The 18223-nt window shown below is 45.3% G+C and overlaps 1 protein-coding gene and 3 non-coding genes across 4 annotated transcripts; all 4 read right to left on the bottom strand.

Moving 5' to 3' along the window:
• Positions 1-131: 131 nt before the first annotated feature.
• On the bottom strand, positions 132-18086 carry PABPC4 (poly(A) binding protein cytoplasmic 4). The gene is made up of 15 exons (XM_090057182.1): positions 17749-18086; positions 10298-10491; positions 8713-8828; positions 8116-8255; positions 7739-7833; positions 7001-7138; positions 6237-6332; positions 5264-5536; positions 4914-5001; positions 4265-4384; positions 3315-3442; positions 2265-2358; positions 1694-1824; positions 1508-1607; positions 132-495 (listed from the first exon to the last, which is right to left on the bottom strand). Exons 1-14 carry the CDS (start codon positions 17939-17941, stop codon positions 1521-1523), a joined length of 1893 nt encoding a protein of 630 aa, XP_089913308.1. The 5' UTR covers positions 17942-18086; the 3' UTR covers positions 132-495; positions 1508-1520.
• On the bottom strand, positions 3984-4116 carry LOC149859368 (small nucleolar RNA SNORA55). The gene has a single exon (XR_016443699.1). It is a non-coding gene; the product is annotated as a small nucleolar RNA SNORA55 (small nucleolar RNA).
• LOC149859367 (small nucleolar RNA SNORA55) lies at positions 5824-5959 on the bottom strand. The gene has a single exon (XR_016443697.1). It is a non-coding gene; the product is annotated as a small nucleolar RNA SNORA55 (small nucleolar RNA).
• On the bottom strand, positions 6494-6626 carry LOC149859366 (small nucleolar RNA SNORA55). The gene has a single exon (XR_016443698.1). It is a non-coding gene; the product is annotated as a small nucleolar RNA SNORA55 (small nucleolar RNA).
• Positions 18087-18223: the final 137 nt, after the last annotated feature.

Raw genomic sequence — 18223 nt, 5'->3', positions numbered from 1 at the left:
CTTGTTAGCTTAAACAGAATAATAGGATTAAACATTTAAAACCACAATTCAATCGGACAGTAATTACCTAACAATTTACTTCTGACAAGCAAAATAAATCCAGGATGGTTAAGCACACCATGGGGAAGAGACCCATTTTGTGAAAGTTTTTATTCCTTTATTGATAAACACTTTCCAGATTTTGCAAACTGGATTGTTCAGTTAAAACCAAAACCACAAAAAACTTTCAATCAGAAATCCTCAATGTCCTGCTTAGAAAAGACAAAGGTTAACTCTGTCCTGGCCACAAAGGAAAAGCTTGCAAACTTAATCCTGGTCTTGGAAATCTAAAGCTTCATGGAATTGATTTTTTTTAAATAAGATTTTAAAGGTTAATTTACAAAATGCAATATGGTTATTTGATATGCATGTTGCGGAGATCTGCAGGACAATTAAGAGTATCTTCAAACATCTTGAGCTGATGTCTGTGAAGGGGCTATTTGGCTTCTTTGCATCCTGTGCAGGGAAAAAGGTTAGAAAATTAGTTTGCTTTTTTCCCCTCCCCATACAGGCGTCTTGGTTTAGTGCAGACTAACAGTAATTTAAACATGACCAGCACATTCAAAACTCCCAGATAACTTCTTATTCCTCTCAGCATGTATGTTTCTATCTCCATAACATTATGCTGAAGGTGGAAATATGAAAACTTTGTGATGACGGAATAATTATTTTACATAGTAAGTGACAAGTAATGTCCAAGCTGCATACCGCACACTTTTACAACACATATGCATGGTGTGTTTTCATTTTAAGCCGGTGCCTTCCAGAATGGAAGATTTCCCATAATCCTTTACTGCCAGCGCTCTGGCGGCAGTCCTGTAGAAAATGCCTTAAAATTCCTGCTAACTCCACACACATCCATGTTAAAGAACTCATAAAAGAAACAGTTAAAGAAAAGCATATGAACATCCAGTCCTAGTCTAAAAGATACCCATCTAAAAGGGCATGGGGGGAAAAAGAAAAAATATAATAAATCAGAGATTTTATAAGAATCACTTGGCAACTAGCAAAACTGGAAAACAAAAACCGAATCACACAGCAAGTCACGCCAAGCTTGAATAACCCTGTGCACTTTGGTGCTATTCTTGTCTACCTCAGGGTAACTGTCAAGACAAGACATGGACATTAGCAGCATACCTGGGTTTGGACAAAAATTGCTCAAGTGTCTTGTAGCTCTGGTCTCATTTTGATTAATTCTATTCCCCAACACAGGTGAATGATTTAAAGGGCTTTATGAATCCCATGTCAGCCCATTTTAATCTTCCGAACGTTTGCTTGCTGTAAGGAACTACCTTCTTTTTTATGTGCTTATTTCTTCTAGATTAAAAGTGGAAGTTTCTATTTACAAAATGTAGTCTGGCATCTGCTGCCATTACACCTGGGACCTAACCCCACTTCTTGGTAGTTTACATCCTCCCAAACTGTTCCAGTGAATCTGAGGTTAAGAACTTCTGCCTAACACACTCACCAGTCTTCCTGGTTTAAGAGGTAGCAGCAACCACGCCCACCTTCTGGGCAGCTTCTTTCTTGGCTTGGTGAGCCTGCAACACAGCAACAGCCTCCTCCACCTAGGGAAGACAAATTGCCCGGTAAGATCCATCATCTTTAACAAAATCACTCAATCCAAACTACCTTGAGAAGTGGGAGAATTTACCTTTGACCGGAGGGATTCTGGAGACTCCAGCATGTGCAGTAGCTCTGAATTGTCAATCTCTAGCAGCATTCCTGTGATCTTCCCTGCAAGGCTGGGGTGCATAGCTTGAATCAGGGGGAACAAGCGTTCTCCTAGGAAAGTAAAATTAAAATGGTCTTTGCAGAGTGCTCTCACAGGTCCTTTGCAACAACTAACAAGGAAAGCAGATCAGCACCTATCGAAGTTTTAAACTAGAGCAAACACTAGCTTTACATTTCCGTGGCATCTAATTTCTATGTCTCACCCCTGATCCTTTTTTAACTACTAGTTTTAGGGAACACTAGATGTTTTCATGTCTAAGTCAGAATGCCCAACTACCATCATTTTAAGCATCACTGTATCTACACCCAAACTACTGTGTGTAGGGGGTAGTAAAACACCCCTTATTTTCACAAAAAGGAGCCTTGTGCATCCCAGTTGCCGGAGACTTTGTGCTTTAAAAAGCTCTGAAGTCAAATATGATAATGAGAAATGTGTTCAGCTTCCTCATTGTGCAGAAGGCAGCAGGACTGACTTCCGAAGCATCACTTACCCAGCATCTGTTTCTGCTCCTGGGGAGGAGCAGCAGCCAGCATGGAAGCCGTTAAAGGTTCCTGTCCCTGCACGTGTACTGCAGGCTGGGGTGCCTAAAAGAGAGCCGAAAAAGCAGCATTAGGCTGGCTGCTTTGTGTTTAAAGGTCAGTGAGACAATACATTATGCCTCTTCCAGGACACGTCAGCCCCTAGCAGAGCCTGTACAACTGGGAAGGCCTACATAAGGAAATCATAGCTCCCAGCCGCACAGAACGCAAGCTGCAAAAAGCAATCATATAAAAACTCAGAGGCATGTTGCCCGAGAACGTCCCAGGTACAGACAAGCTTTAGTATTGTGCAAGGTGGCAGCCTGCTTAGTGGAGCCAGGTAACACTAAGGTAAGAGCAGTACTAGTTTGTGGCTTATGCCCTCCAGCAGGGCAGGCCCATCCTATCCTACAGAACCTGAGGCCACCAGGGCCCCCACAGAGCCAAGTGGAGAGGCCGTGGCCCCTCCTGTGTTTGTGGGTGTAACCCGCCTAGCGGGTTGGTTGTTTGTTTAGCTGTTCTGGCCAGAATGGAGGCCCCACACAGGCCGATTTGCCCCGGGCCCTGCACCCTGCTACGGTAGTCTCTGCTGATGGATCAGGGGGCCCCAAAACTATATCTTGCAGGGGGACCCAAAAAAAATGTGGGCCAGCTCTGCCCTACAGAGATAAGCCTGGTGATCTCAATGCACAGCCCAACTTTATCTTCAAGCACACCTTGTGGAAGGCTGTGCAGAGAAGATCAAACACATTTTGAGGCAAGGATGCAAGAAAAGCTTTTCTATAGAAAGAAAAAGGTAAATAAAGGGCCTATCAGAATTAAAAGGCTGCACTGATTGAACTGCAACAGGGAGCGTTAAGAGCAGAGCCAGCGTCCTATACCCTGCTTTCTGGTGGGTCTGAGTTATCAGAGTAGTTTGGACATTTTGTCAGATACTTTATAGTCAAGGTTAAAAACGTACTCCTGCAGCTACTGCAGTCTAATTTCATCACAGCTAGCTAAAGTACAGACCCTTGTGTTACCTGCAAAGGCTGAACAGTTGGGTGTGGGCTGCGGACACTTGAGGCATATTTATAAGGAGGAACTGCTCTGGGAGCAGGGGCAGCTACAGGCGGACGAGGAGCTAAGTTCTGAGCTGCAGTGGCAACCCCTGCAAAAGAAAAAATAAGATAAAAGATTATACACATCAGCACACATGTCTAGATCCCATTTCCCAGCTAGCTCAAAGTTATCAGCATGGGACTTCACTACAAGCAAGCACCAGACTCCTCTCAGACCTGAACAGTGATACATAACCCAGTCTTTCAATAATGCAGAGGCAGAAATACCAAGCTGGAGGACAGCATCCAGCTGGAGAAAAAGTCTCATTCTGCACAACTACACCCTCTTAATTCAGATACTCTGAACTAAAATCCCCCAGTGCAATTCATTATGGTAACATCCATGGTTTATCAGGCCTTCCTAATATAAAGTTCACTTTGCCATGTGGGAGATGGTTGGGAAGGTGGTTAATTATCCAAGTATCAGAAGTAGCTGGCTACATTAAGAAGAGGCTATAAAACTAAGCCAGTTGCTGTAAATGCTGCTTTTAAGACATTTTCTACTTACATTCCCTCCAACAAAGCAAGCTGGATATTGTACTCTGGAAAAGCCATTCAGAATCACACAGAGCCCATTTTCAGAGAGAGCAAATGTGTTGCAGAGTTGTAGAGACAGATCCCAAATGAAGCGCAAGGCAACCCGTCTGGATTTCCTCTGCTGTGCTATAGCACCTGCTGTCCCCAGACTTGCACTGCACCGCAAGGACAGGAAAGATTTAGGTGCTGTCTCTATCCTACTTAGGTCTCCCTAGTGGGTGCCTAAGGGCTCCGTGCCACCTCCTGGCATCAGTCTTCAGAAATATTAACAAGAGACTCTGTGCTCCCCCCTGCTCCCTTCACGCTGGAGAATCACTAAGAAAAGGACTGCTTACCAACTCTCTGGGCAGCAGCCGGGAGGCCACGAGAGGCCTGAGTATTGCCAGCGGGGGCCAGATGGCGCAGTGCTGGACGTGGCCCAGACTGGCGCATGGCATTTGGCATTCCTTGGAAGCCTAATGGGACAGATAAGGACAATGAGAGGAAATTCCTAAAATAGAAAGTGATTAGCCATCCCAAGACCATCAGCTGCAAGCCGTGAGTGGAATTTGCACGCTGCAGGAGGGAGATGTGTTTGTTTGTGTAATCCTTGCCTGCTTTGGGAAAAACAAGGGAGTTCTGACTCTCCCAAGTGAGCTGGCTTTAGAACTAGTGTTGTTTGCTGGGGTCCAATACAGAGATGACTGTGGAGAGTATGGGCAATAAGAGAAATAGATGAACAGTTCCACTGAGGACTGGCATGGCAAGGCTTCAATCAACAATAAGTAAGATTCACTTCAGTCACTAGCAAACAGTGGATCACCAGGAATAATCACCCATCTAAAATGACATCCAGTCTGTCCTTCAAGGGGTAATAACTGCAAATGATCCCTCAACTCTAGTGGCATAGAAGATACAGGATGAGCAGGTACACAGAAGAGAAGAATGGGAGAGCAAGCGGGAAAAGGCACTATAAAACCATAGCTTCTTTTCTAGCCTGCTCACCTTGTGGCCTTCCCCCTTGCTGCCAGCGTGGGTTAGGTCTCATCTGTGTCATCTGATTGGGTGCATAGTAAGTCGGTCTGCTCTGAGCCTGTGAAGAGATCAGAGAAACCCTGAAGGAGCTCCACCAGAGCAATAGACTGAAAATGCTGTTTTACTGGTATTTGGCAGCTTTGCCTGGATTCAAGCAAGGAGATCACAGAACAGGGGAGCCATGGAAAGAATCCCCCTGGCTTGGAGACTGCAGAGTCAGAGCCTGGTTAAAAAGCACAGCAAAAAGACTCAACAGGGCAGCTACAGGTTAAAGGTTCCAGCTGGGTGATGCTAGTAACACTGAACTTTGCTGGACTCACCTGGGGCACAGCAGGCATGAAGTAGCCCCCAGCAGCAGGCTGGAACTGGTTAATGATGGTGTTGGCTGGCAGGGCCCTCATCCCAGCAATGCGCTGCATGTACTGATTGGTGAGATGGGCCTTGCGCTCCTCTTTCCTCTGTGCCAGCGCAACATACAAGGGCTTGGAGCCCACAATACGCCCATTCATCTCAGTCACAGCTTTGGTTGCTTCTTCGGGGGAGGAAAAGCAGACAAAACCAAACCCTTTGCTTCGTCCATCCTCTAGCATCACCTGCAACAAGGAATAAATGTTAATACAGCAGCGTTATGCAGGTTGGACTGTGTCGGCTGCAACTGGCCTAGCAGCCTATCCAAAATTCAGGGAACACAAGTGTGAACAGTGATCTTTCTCCCCAGGCATCAGAAAGGTAATAGTTGTTCTGCAGAGATATTGGTCATTCAGCCATGTAGCAATTGCCATTGTTTCCAATACACCCCCCACCCTCCTTCCCATTCCCTGACAAGAAAAATGAACATTCTCTTTATTCAGAGAGCTTTCATGTTCCTCAGTCAGATAAGAGCTATCGCAGAGGTGTAGAGACAAGCACTCAGTGAAAGAGAAAAACCACCTGTCTGGATTTACTCTGCTTTGCTGTATGCACCATATGTCCCCAGACTCGCACTGAGCTGCAAGGAATGGGAAAGATTCAGGTGCAAGTAAGGAAATGTAGGACTCGTGGCAGCATTCCTAGGCCCCTCATGCCCATAGAGGAGTCACCTAAACCACAGGTGAGTTTGCCATAAGAGATGAAGCAAAGGTGCTCAATACTGTCCCAAAGGAAGGCGGCACTTAGCCCAACTGAAATCCACTTACTGACTCATCCAAATTATCCAGACCTGAGACCCACAGATATGAAAACTACCCTGGCACCCTAGATTCAAAACAGATAACAGTCCTTTTTCAAACCTACGATTATGAACCTTCACAGTACCTTGGCACTTGTTATTGATCCAAACGGTGAGAACTCCTTCCTCAGTTTTTCATCATCAATAGTGTCATCTAGGTTTTTAATATATAGGTTAACTCCCTACAAAAAAAAAAAAAAAAAGAACATCAATACAGAAAACATCCTTTTCATCTCAAAAAAAAAGTATTCCAGGAATGTTGAGCACAACCACCTGTGCCAAATCCATACTCTGCTTACATAATCCACAGTTTTCTTCCCTTCATCTTAGAACTGTGGGCAATAAATGTTGCAGAGTTGTAGAGACAAGTCCCAGTGTAAGTAAAAGAAACCTGCCTGGATTCACTCTGCTTTGCTGTAGCACCATGTGTCCCCAATCCTGCACTGTATTGCAAGGAACAGGAAAGATTTAGATGCAAGGTAGATGCTAAGCCTTACCACAACTACAACAAAAGTATGGCCCTTTGACACCCTCTTGTCATGCACATACAGTGTCTGTCATCTTAAAGAGGAAATTATGTGCATGAGACCTTAGCTTGATGGTTTCTATAGGACTGTGATCTATTCCCACAGGCTTCTAAATATTTCAGTTTATTGTCATAGCTCTGACCCTTGGAATTTCATCAGCCCATAATACTAGGGGGTGCTACTTGCTCTTGACTCCAGAGGTCAGCATTGCAAGACAGATAATTAATTATTTCTTCTCATGTTCCTTCTGAAGTCCACCAGCAGACCAAGTGAAGGTGGGGGCATCTTGTCAGTACTGGAGGACACATGTTGTCTCGCCATACCTGGTACCGACTGATTCTCTCTTGTTTCAGCTGCTCAAACTTCCGTTTCAGCTCTGCCTGGCGTTCTACTTTCTTCTGTGCTCGGCCAACAAACACCATTTTCCCATTGATGTCCTTTCCATTCATCTCTTCCACTGCCTGGACAAGGAGTCAAACAGGAAATTCCTGTCAATTGCTGAAGCAAAGCAGCAGCTGTTTCTATTACTAAGTCTGATTACTGACAGCCCCATCCTACTTCCTTGGTTGTGGACTAAGAAGGCCAAGTTGACCATATTCTATTTATGCTATTTCTACAAAAAGGTCCAGGAAGAAACAAATCAAAGTTATTGGCAGGGACTGTATGGACACAGCCCACAATTCTGGCCTAAAAGAAGTGATACATGACTTGACAACTTGGTCATAACGCCAAGTCTTGCTCAAGCCTATTCTTGGGGGAAAAAGCATTTCTAATCATCATTCCAGTGCCAAACACCTTCCATTCTCCCTCGGTGCCTACTCATGAAATATTTCCTAATCAAACTAAAATTCCTGATGTCTGTCCTACAGGAGGCTGTATGGATCTAGTAATTTGCAAGAGTATAGACTTCAGCATGAATAAACAACATGGTGAAGTGCAAAAGCTTTTCAAGCTGGACATCAGAAGTTAGTTAAGCATTGCTATTTATCACTCCCCTTTTTGCCCCCCCCATTCCCATCTCTCATGCTCGGACAAAAATGTAGAACAAACATTGCTCGTACCTTGTTGGCATCTTCATGTTTTTCAAAGCTCACAAAGCCAAAGCCTTTGGACTTTCCTGTGGGATCTGTCATCACCTTAACACTCAATGTCTTCCCTGTGGCCAAGGGACAGAATGAAGAAGGCATTACTTACACTAGATTTCCAGGCTTCACAAACTGAAACGAAGCTTCTCCAACAACCCTGGCTTGTTTTCACCCACCTTTACGATACAGCCTCTGCCTTGTGTCTGACATGCTTCATAGGACAGACAGCCACTATCTCAGTATTGCCCTACTCTGCCCTCAGAGAGACTCAAAAGTAGCACAGAGAGGGCAACAAGTTTCCATTACCCTGGCTACAAGGTTTACAGCTACATCAAGACTATTTCTCTGTTTACCGTATTTGCTGAAGAGCTCCTTCAGTCTCTCATCATCCATGTCATCCCCAAAGTTTTTAATGTAAACATTGGTGAATTCCTTTGCTTTGGCTCCCAACTCAGCCTCCCGCTCTTTACGGGACTTGAATCGCCCAACAAATCTGAAAGGAAAGAGGAAAAACTGCAGTGAGAACTTTGGTTTTCAAGGCTGGAAGTGCAACGCATTATTTGCAGCAGAGCAAACGAGTGCCTGTATGAGCTGGGGGAAGGTGTCACAGGCCAAAGATCAACCAGAAATCACCTGTCCTGTAATGGGGAGGTAGCAGGAAAAGGGGGCCCACCCAGCTCTACAATGGAGAGCGTGTAGGCAAGGATTACCCCCCCACCCAGCCCAACAGTGGAGCAACAGCAAATCCAGACTTGGTCAGGGAGATCCACCATCCCTGTAATGGAGAGGTAGCAGGCCATGGCTTGGGCAGGGAAACTCACCAGCCCTGTAGTGGAGAGGTAGCAGGCCAAGGCTTGGGCCAGAAGAACCAGTAGCCTTGTGTGTCCCTGTTAATACCGAGATGCATCACGGTTCATGCGCTCGTTGCTGCTTCTGGCTGTGACACTCACACTTTGCGGTCGTTTAGCAGCATGCCGTTCATCTTCTCGATGGCTCTATCTGCAGCATCCTGGGTCTCAAAGTGCACAAATGCGTAGCCCTTAGAGCCATTCTCATCACACACCACCTGTAAGTGACACAGCAAACCAGATCATCAGCTCTTCATTAAAGGCAATGCCAGCGATAGAATGCCAACTGCAGAGATGTCCAGAAACTTCCTCTTTTTATCACATTTCCACAGAAGGTATGAATAAAAAGATGAAAGTGTGGTCCCATGACTGAGGTTCTCAGGTAGTGCTAAAATATAAACAACAAATGCAAACTAAATACCGTCTGACACCACGGTCCTAGTTGCCATTATGACACTTGGCTGGTCTGTGACCTTTGGCAAGGCACTTCACCCTCGTGCCTTGGATTTTCCATCAGCCAACCAGAGATGAAACTTCCTCTCCTATGTAAAGCACTCACATTTATGGATTAAATGGAAGGATGGCCCTGACTCAGCATAGCTGATGCACCTCATACAAAAGCCAGAGTTCAGTACTTCAAGCATATGCCAACTATGACAGAAACAGTAACCCACTGTTTCAAAAGCTGAAAGTTGTATTCTTGCTCATGTCCTAAACTGCAGAAAACAAGCTTTTCCTTAGGTTGTCTTCAAACAAATCAGGTGGCAACATAGGGAAAACAAGTTGTTGCCAAAGGATGGAATTACCAAAGCATAACCTGCTCTGGATTTCAGAGATGGGGGTGTCTACACAACTGATGACCAAGAGCTGGTATCAAGTTGGTGATCTCCCCTCCTTTACTCAACTGCACCCTCTTCTATGCTGCTTTTGAAAGTTCCCTGCCCTGAGCTTGGCAGTGACTCCCCCTCTTCTCATTCCCCAGTGTCATGTGTTTGATCAGGTCTGGTCAACTCTACGCAGTTTAACTCATAGTTTCATAGTTGGCAGGGTCGAAAGGGACCTGAGCAGATCATCAAGTCCAACCCCCAGCCATGGGCAGGAAAGGATGCTGGGGTCAAACAACCCCAGCAAAGTGTCTACCTAGCCTCCCTTTAAAGACCCCCAGAGTAGAAGCGAGCACCACTTCCCTTGGAAGTTGGTTCCAGATCCTAGCCGCCCTGACTGTGAAGTCACGCCTCCTGATATCTAGCCTGAATCTACTGTCAAACTTATGGCCGTTATACCTTCTTACTCCCAGTAGTGCTCGGGGGAACAGGGACTCTCCCATTGCCCACTGGTCTTCCTTGGCTGGTTTAGAGACAGCCACCAGATCCCCTCTCAGCCTTCTCTTATGGAGGCTGAACAGGTTCAGGTCCTGTTGCCTCTCCTCGTAGGGCCTGCCCTGCTGCTCCCTGACCATGTGAGTGGCCTCCTCTGGATCCTCTCCATGATGTCCACATCCCTCCTGAAGTGCGGCGCCCAGAACTGGACGCAGTACTCCAGCTGTGGCCTGATCAATGTCATATAGAGTGGGAGAATCACTTCCTTGGACTTGCTCATGATGCATCTGTGGATGCATGACAAGGTGCAGTTAGCCTTCCTAGGGTTAAATGGATTTTCAAGGTTTGGAGAAGGTACCGAGTCTCACCTTGCATGACAAGATATTCCCAAAGGCTGAGAATGTATCGTAAAGTGCCTTGTTGTCTATGGATTTGTCCAGGTTCTTGATGAAGACATTCCCAACCCCCGACTTCCTCAGGGAGGGGTCCCGCTGAGACCACATGATGCGGATTGGTTTGCCTTTTATCACATCAAAGTTCATGGTGTCTAGAGCACGCTCAGCTGCAAAGAGAAGAAAGTAAGAATTTCTGCAGTGTAACAGATAAAGCACAAAGGAGCCACCTGCATTTGTGCTGCAGCCATCTTGGCACAACACTCAGCTACACTGCCTCCTTCTGAATGCTCAAGGAGAAAGGGTCTGGGCAATGCCCTTGGAGCAGCAAGTCCACTGACTAACTGACCTTATTGTTAGTTCAGACATTCAATTAAATGGCCCTATTGTCTACTTTTAAAGGGAGGTCTTTGCTGCACGGTCACTGGATGAGAAAACAACGGCCTTAATAACAACCATTTTTCATCAGAGCGATAACATAATTCAGAAAATAGAAAAGAGGCCTGAGCTTCAAGACACCTATGGCTTTTCTAACCTAGGAGGAAAAGATCTCTTTTCAGTCAAGTACAAATCAATGCAGCTGAGACTGTGCAAGTGGAGAAAGTGCCTTTTACTTTTCTCCTCTAGAGCAGGCCCCAAGTACTTCCACTTCCACCTCGCTGAGTGACCCTTGGCTTGCTTCAGTATCCTCCTCTAGAGAGTGCAGGTATTTACCTACTTCAGCCATAGGACCGAGAGTGAAACTGCTCAGTGTAAGGAGGGATGGAGATGAAATAATCAAGGACATTCCTTTTCTCCATGTGGAGATATGTGGAAGGAGCCAATTCCCAAGAGAAGGAAGGAATGGTGGTAGGATTGGGACTGAAGGGACAGAAATTCTGATGCATCTTAATCTTAAACTTGCATGTCAGACATTCAGTTCTGGACAGAAACAATATTCATAACTCTTTTAAAGGTTCAGAGCGTTGATCACAGGCAAAGGAAGAACAAAACAACAGCTGTGGAGGATGGGAGATCAAAAACTGCTGTTTGGGTTGGGCAAGCCATAGAGCAAAACTATCTACAAGGCTCAAACCTCAAAGATGAGAAGGATTTGATCCCTGCTGGTTGGAGGGAAAGGTACAAAAACCTGCCTGATGGACTGGAAGGGTAGTTTGAGACACGTGTGTATAGTCGCTGCAGCAAACAAACGGGACGCTCGAATAATTCACTCTAAGGACAGCATCAGAGAAGGACAAGATGCACAAAGAAAACTTTGTTTCTCTCACGAACAGGGACGTGGACCTAAGCTCCAAAACCTCAGCAATGCAGATTGCCTTTTTAACCCATGCTGAAACCCTCCTCCAGGATTCTATTTCTGTTACCCGCTGGTATATTAAAAGCACCATTACTCGTACCCATCGGGATCCTGTTCATAAATTCAGATGCTTAGGGCACTTCTGTGCCAGAAAATACTTCCAGCAGAGAGGAAAAGAGAAAGGCGAGACTGTGCTAATTCCCTGCATGAGGCTGGGAGAATGGGTCTACTCTAAAATCAAAGAACATTAATGGTATAAGAACGCTACATTCCTAGATGTGCAGCTTTTTCCCACCTCAGCTTCATCCATACACTAGGATACTGGCTGTAAAAGCTCTGAATTGGATTCGAGGTAGCACATGTTATTTTTCAAATTTAGACCTGGGGCCTCAAGGAAAAGACTTTTGTTAGGCGGCTGCAGAACCAAGTCGATGGAAGTGGATACATATGCAACTCTTCTGCTAATCTGAAATGCAGGAGTACATTTCCAACAGTTGCAAAACTTGGAGTTCAAACACTGCAAAATGACCACCTCTTCCCCTTGAAGTATTCATTTGAACTGCTATGTGCAGAAAGGTTTCTTAAATGGAAAGTTTCCACATGCTATAGAAAGGGCTTTTCTATCCAAGTGCTGTCATAAGCTTCCACTCCCCTCCCACAGCTGAAACTCCCCTGGAATGGTTCCTAAACTAGCCACACTAGCAAAGAATTAGGAACATATAAAGTTGCTTGGGGGGGGGGGGCGGGGAAATCACCTTGCTACAGGAGTTTAGCTAAAGGGGTTAAACTGGATCACCTAGCCCACTACATTTCATCCTCAAAATGCTACGCCGTTCTTCCAGCAATGTGCAGTTTGCCACAGTCCCTTTCCAGTAGGCACTTCAGAAGTCAGCCCGGCTCGGCTTGTCAAATTTGGCAGCATTTATTTATAGCAGGGGAAAGGTCCTCAAGAGGCATGTGTTGGCAAGGACGCACGCTAATAGTATATACCATTTGCAGCTGAAACAGGGCTCCTGTTGAAAGGTGACAAGCAGTTGGAAGCAGCCGTGCACCCGAGGGGAATTCTGAAATGCTCCTAAGCAATTGCTGAGGTGCAGACTAGGCAGAGCTCTACTTGCCCGATCCTTTTACTGGTACTAACCAGGGACAGAACGGATTGTGCTGCTGTGCCCGTAACACGCTGTTCATCCCCAGTATTACTCCGTGAAGTCGGTTAAAGACCCCGTGTGAGCAAAGCAGTGAGAAGAGTCCAGGCGCACTCTGCCTTTAAGGCAATATTCATTTCTACCTGCGGCTATGACAAAGCACAGTCACATCAGCACCTTAGAAAAATTGTTGTGAGCAAGCATGACTGATCTGAGTTAGTCACTCCCCCCCACATTGAATTTTGCTTCTCTAACCCAGGCGAACACCTTCACTTTTCCTTCCATTTAGGCCACAAAGCTTCAGCCATTTCAGTCTCTGTATCTGTTTCTCTCCCACTGATTCCTGTCACCCTTCCAGCAGACCCATCTGCAGCTCTGGCATAGCGCTGCAGCACACACACATTTTTCTAACGTCTTAACCCCTGTGTCTACTTCAGTCCTGCTCTCTTCTTTTTGGGGGCAGGGAAAACCATTTACGATCTCCACAACCTGCTTGAGGCTTCCCACTCATTAGTCCCCTTACCCTCTCTCTGATCAAGCACTGAAACAATGCTGGCATTAGCCACTGGAGTGAAGCAGCAGAAAGGCTGTCAACCACACCTGCCAAGTTTCAGCCATCAAAAAAAACCTGCGCTATTTTATTTTGTTACAATGGCTGCCCTGAAATCATAGTGCCCCTGTTTATTACCCCGTTGTCATTTAAAAAATGAGACCAACTTTAACCTTACTTCACACTGGTGAGTTTAAGTAAAAAGGCAGAGACTGAGATAAAATTGCAGAGAAAGTGACTGAAGTTCTTCCAATGAACTCTAGAAACAGAATGAAATTCACTGAATGCCCTTGGGCGAGATATAAAAAAAAATAGTTTGGCTCATTCTAATGAGGGAGGCTTGGAAAGGGATTTATTTGAAGATTAAGTAGTTTAAGTTTTAGACACTAAAGAAAGAAGTAATTGAATAGAAGTAGCTCCTGGACCCGACAGACAATTGGGGTACTTAGGGACTGGAGCAGGTAAGAAGGTCCCTTGCAAACAAACATCCCCATCTTATATACCTAGTAACAAGAACGAAATGCTGCTGTAGCTCTCACAGTTCAGGATATATGCGAAGTCCAGGATATATGCAAGAAGCCAGGGATTTTTTTTTTGGTGGGGTGGAGGGTGATACCTTTTATTGGAACAACTGTGTAGTTGGCAGAGATATGAGATAAGCTATTGGGCATGCTGGACCCTTCTTCAGGCCTGGGAAAGAAGCAACCTAAGATAAATGCAAGATAAAACAACAGCTTGTGTTTTAACACTTGTGTGCCCTCTTGCTTTTTAGCTACTTTTGATAACTTTGCTTTGGTCTTAGAGACAGCCCCTCCTCTACCCTTGTAAGTGTCTGTTTTCTTTTACATGTGGAGTTAAAATACAAGCCTTTGATTTACCTGGTATTTAGCTTGAGCTGTAATGGCTTCTCTCACACTTTGTGCCATAAAGCTTAGTCTAACATATCTTCCAAACTTCATCCAATAAAACATATCATCCAAATAAAACCTCCTCGCTTCTCACATTCCTAGAACAGCCCTGGAGTCGATTACTATAAAAGCAAGCTCTTCCAGTCCAAGACTACACAGACATAAAAGGAATAAAGCAAGGACTAAAAAGATAGCACTGCACAGGTCTGAAGCAGCTGTCTTCAGAGGTGCCTAGAAATAAGCTTGCTCTATAAGCCATAGGAACTAACAGTCATGCTGCACTCAATCTGCTGATTTTCCTTGGGAGAATATTTGCTCTTCCCTGGACTTATATAACTGCTTATGTAGACATGCAGAGTCACATTAAAGTTTTCCTGTTGCATTACTAGCGTGGTATAAAAAAAAAAAAAAACAACCCACCTAAAAAGTGTACATGACCACATCAGGCTAGTGAAGTTTTACACAAGACGTGTAAAATAGCATATTCAATTCCTCTTCCAGCTACTAAGTCAAGTGAACCCCTTTCAGTCCTTTATAGTGAGAAAGGGAACCAAGCTAAAGGCCACTGTTATCAAATTAAACATCGACCAGAAATTTGGGATGTTCTCTTAGCTTATCTATCACAGTATGGATCCTGAATGTCCAAATAACAGCTGGGCCAAAGGGAACTGCAACTGAATGCAACAGCACTTGCTCTTCCTAAATGTGTCACCTGTCTACCACAGACCACCTTTAATGTTGTCCAGGAACACTGCCCACCCAGAAGATGGCCTGTCTAATGCCTGATTTCACTTAATTATCTAGCAAAAAAGCACATGTTTGAAAGCAGCAAGTTTACACTGCTTTGTATCTAAAGTAGTAGCAAAGTGGCCTGGCTGGATAAAGGTAGCATGTAATTTCTTCCTATTTGTAAACACGTTGCATGATTAGCAGGTGCTGGACAAGTGCAAACTATGATCTACCTTCTCTGCTCATTATGTGTTACAACTTCAATCCCACTGAAAAAAAACAAAAGACTTCTGAACTTTCTTCTCTTTGTAATTTGTCCCCTGCTGAAATGCTACATTTTATGATGTTAACAGTAACTAAACCAGGACAGACCCCTTACAGCAACAGTACTCTCAGATACTTCCCCTTGTTTTTCAGCAATATAGAAAACACCCGGGTAGTAAAACCCAGGGCTACAAGAGGATTCTTGCTTCTCTACGCTGATGCCAGTGTGTCCTTTCTTTAAGCTGCTCATACACAAACAGTCTGAAGTAGCTGTCATCTTCAAGAGGGAAAACAAGAATGACTCCTTCAACACATCTTGGTTGTAAAGCCTGTAATGAGCCACCACTGGCCTTGTCTTCACATCATCCCAGAATATTCACTTTGCATTCTGTTTACTGCAGCAGCTGTCTCTTGCTCCTGTAGCTCAAGATCACATAGAACAGGGATCTCTACGCAGAAGAAAATCAAAGCCTTTCAGGGGAGATCCTTTCAGGAAGGCAATGGGGTTCAGCAGTTTCCCCTTCCCACATGCTATTCACTGAGGAGGCTCCCCAGACTGAAGGCACTCAGCCTCTCTAACCTACAAGTAACCAGATACCTGACACTTTGCCAGTGTTGCTTCATTATGGAGACTTTACAAAATGTCTGCTGCTTTGCTGGGAGCCAACTACAAAAGAAGCCCACCACTGAATACGGGTCTGTTTATTGCAGTGAAAGGATCCTGAAATATATTGGAAGCCACCTGTCCTGAACTATTTTCTTTTTCAAATGTTAAGTAGCAGACAGGTTTTTTTTCTAAGTACCATAACTAACCTTTCCCTCCTACTCTCTAAAAAAAAAAAAAAAAAAAAAAAAAAAGAAAGCAACTCCCTGGCCCTTCTACTTTTCGATTTGCTTTTATATTACTCTAAGGCTCCTTGAAATCATCTAATCTACTGATGCCTCAGTTCTGGGGAAGGTAAAGCATGAAAAACTTGCAGCATATACACCTTTGTGTACCCATTCCTCTTTTCACTTGGACAGTGCCTCTCCATCTAATCCCAGCTCTGGCCTGGTGGTTGCCTTGCATGACTCGGGGTGTAATGCCAACAGGAGATCACACTGATCCTCTTCCCACCTATGCAGATCAGCTGGTTTCATGCAGCACTGTGAGCACAGGAAATACCAGGCAAGTGGTAACACACCAGGAAGCTAAAGGACCAGAAAAGGATCCCATGTGCCTTCTTGCTCTAGTGCATCCCTTTCTGCTAAGGCTTAAGCCCCATGGGTACCATGCATTATTTGGCTGGTGGGCCACAACTCTTAAGTGCTCCATGAATGAAAACTAATCCAGTGAGATGAGGCTGCTTTTTACTGACCTGTCTTTGGATAGGAACAGAAGAGACATTCAAAGCAATCAGCACCAACGGGAAAGGAGGGAGAGATGCTACAGTGGTCTCAGACACAGGAACCAGGAGACAGGATGGAAACAAGAGCAGCATATAGTCATAGCCACACTGTATAAAACCATACACGATATCCCAGGCAAGAACTGAACCCAGTTTACCCTGTTTTTGGGAAGTTTGTAGAAATATGGTAACAGTAACTTAGCTTGTGGAGGAGAGATCCCGTATTCCTTTATGCAGAATTGGACTATGAGCAGAATCCAGTACCTGCTGCCATAGCAGTGGGCGTGGGGGAGCTGAAGTCTGTGCTGCTAATTCAAGATTAAAGTGAAAAAAAAAGTTCCTTCCTGTAGTGTTTCACATCATGTAAAAATGCTACTAAGTCCCAGTACAGAGCAACATACTTGCACTAGACGGCTAAGGTTATAGCAACTAGGGCAGAAAATGTGACCCACTTTTCTTTCAGGAAGGCTATGCTCCGAAATGACCTCCTCTCCTCCTGGGCCTAAACTATCAGCTTGAACCAGTTACAACAGCACCTGGAAAGACAGCCAATGGCAGGGAATTCCTTACGACTCCATGGGACACACAGGTGGACTCCTCTTTAAAAAGGAAGGCAAATCCAGAGTGAATGCCGCATGGCTGCTTCACAACTGACAGCAACCTAGATCAGCCGAAAGACTGCTCAAGGAGACATTGCAATGCTCAGTCTCCCAAGTCGCACTTGCTGCTCACGGGTGCAGGCAGGAACAGAGGAAGACTCCCTCTGGCATTCAGACCAAAGGTCTGAGCAGAGGTTGACTAGCCTGGAGCTCCCCTCCCTGCCATGCCTGGCTGGTGGAAGACCCACAGAAACAGTCTATAACAGGACACTGGGGAATAAAGATGGGGAAATTCTGTCTTCAGAGAGCTCAGAATAAACAGAAAACTGGTGAACCAGGGATAGTAAGTACCTACCGCAAAGAAGAAAGATTTGCGATGCACTTCGGAGATACAAAGTGATATCATGCCCCAGCGGCAAAGAAAAGCAGCCGACAGCTGACTTACCCAGTGCCAAGTTAAGTGGCAGATCGATGGCTGCACGCGGGCACGTGCAACAAGCAGGATGGCACGGAGAGATGGGCAGATGCACGGGCACATCTCACTTACCGTCCGCTGGCTGCTGGAAGTTGACGTAGGCGTATCCCAGGGACCGCCGGGTGATCATATCTCTGCAGACCCGAATGGAAAGGACAGGCCCCGCTGGGCTGAACTTCTCATACAGCATGGCTTCGGTGACGTCGGGGTGCAGGTCGCCCACGTACAGCGATGCCATCGGGTAGCTACTAGCGGCCGTATTCATCTTCTGCCCAGCGCGCGCTCCCGCAGGAAACTACTCTTTTTATTTTTTTTCCCCTTTAGATTTTTTTTTTTTAAACAAAAATTTTTGGAAACAAAATTAAAATAAGGGAAGACTTAAAACCTTATTTGAAAAAAGATGGGCTTGCAGGAACGGAGGGGAAGACCGAGCGAAAAGGCAGGGAGGGAAATGCTGCTGGAAAAAGAAGAGATTGAAGCCAAGTTAGGGTAGGAGCAGGGGTTAAAGCACCCCCAAAAACGAGGGGTTTTGGAGACTCAAAAGCAA

Source organism: Crocodylus siamensis, chromosome 7 (assembly GCF_052110815.1).
Source record: "Crocodylus siamensis isolate JL-2025a chromosome 7, ASM5211081v1, whole genome shotgun sequence".
Classification (NCBI taxonomy): Eukaryota; Metazoa; Chordata; order Crocodylia; family Crocodylidae; genus Crocodylus; species Crocodylus siamensis.
This window is presented reverse-complemented; position numbering and strand designations above follow the sequence as displayed.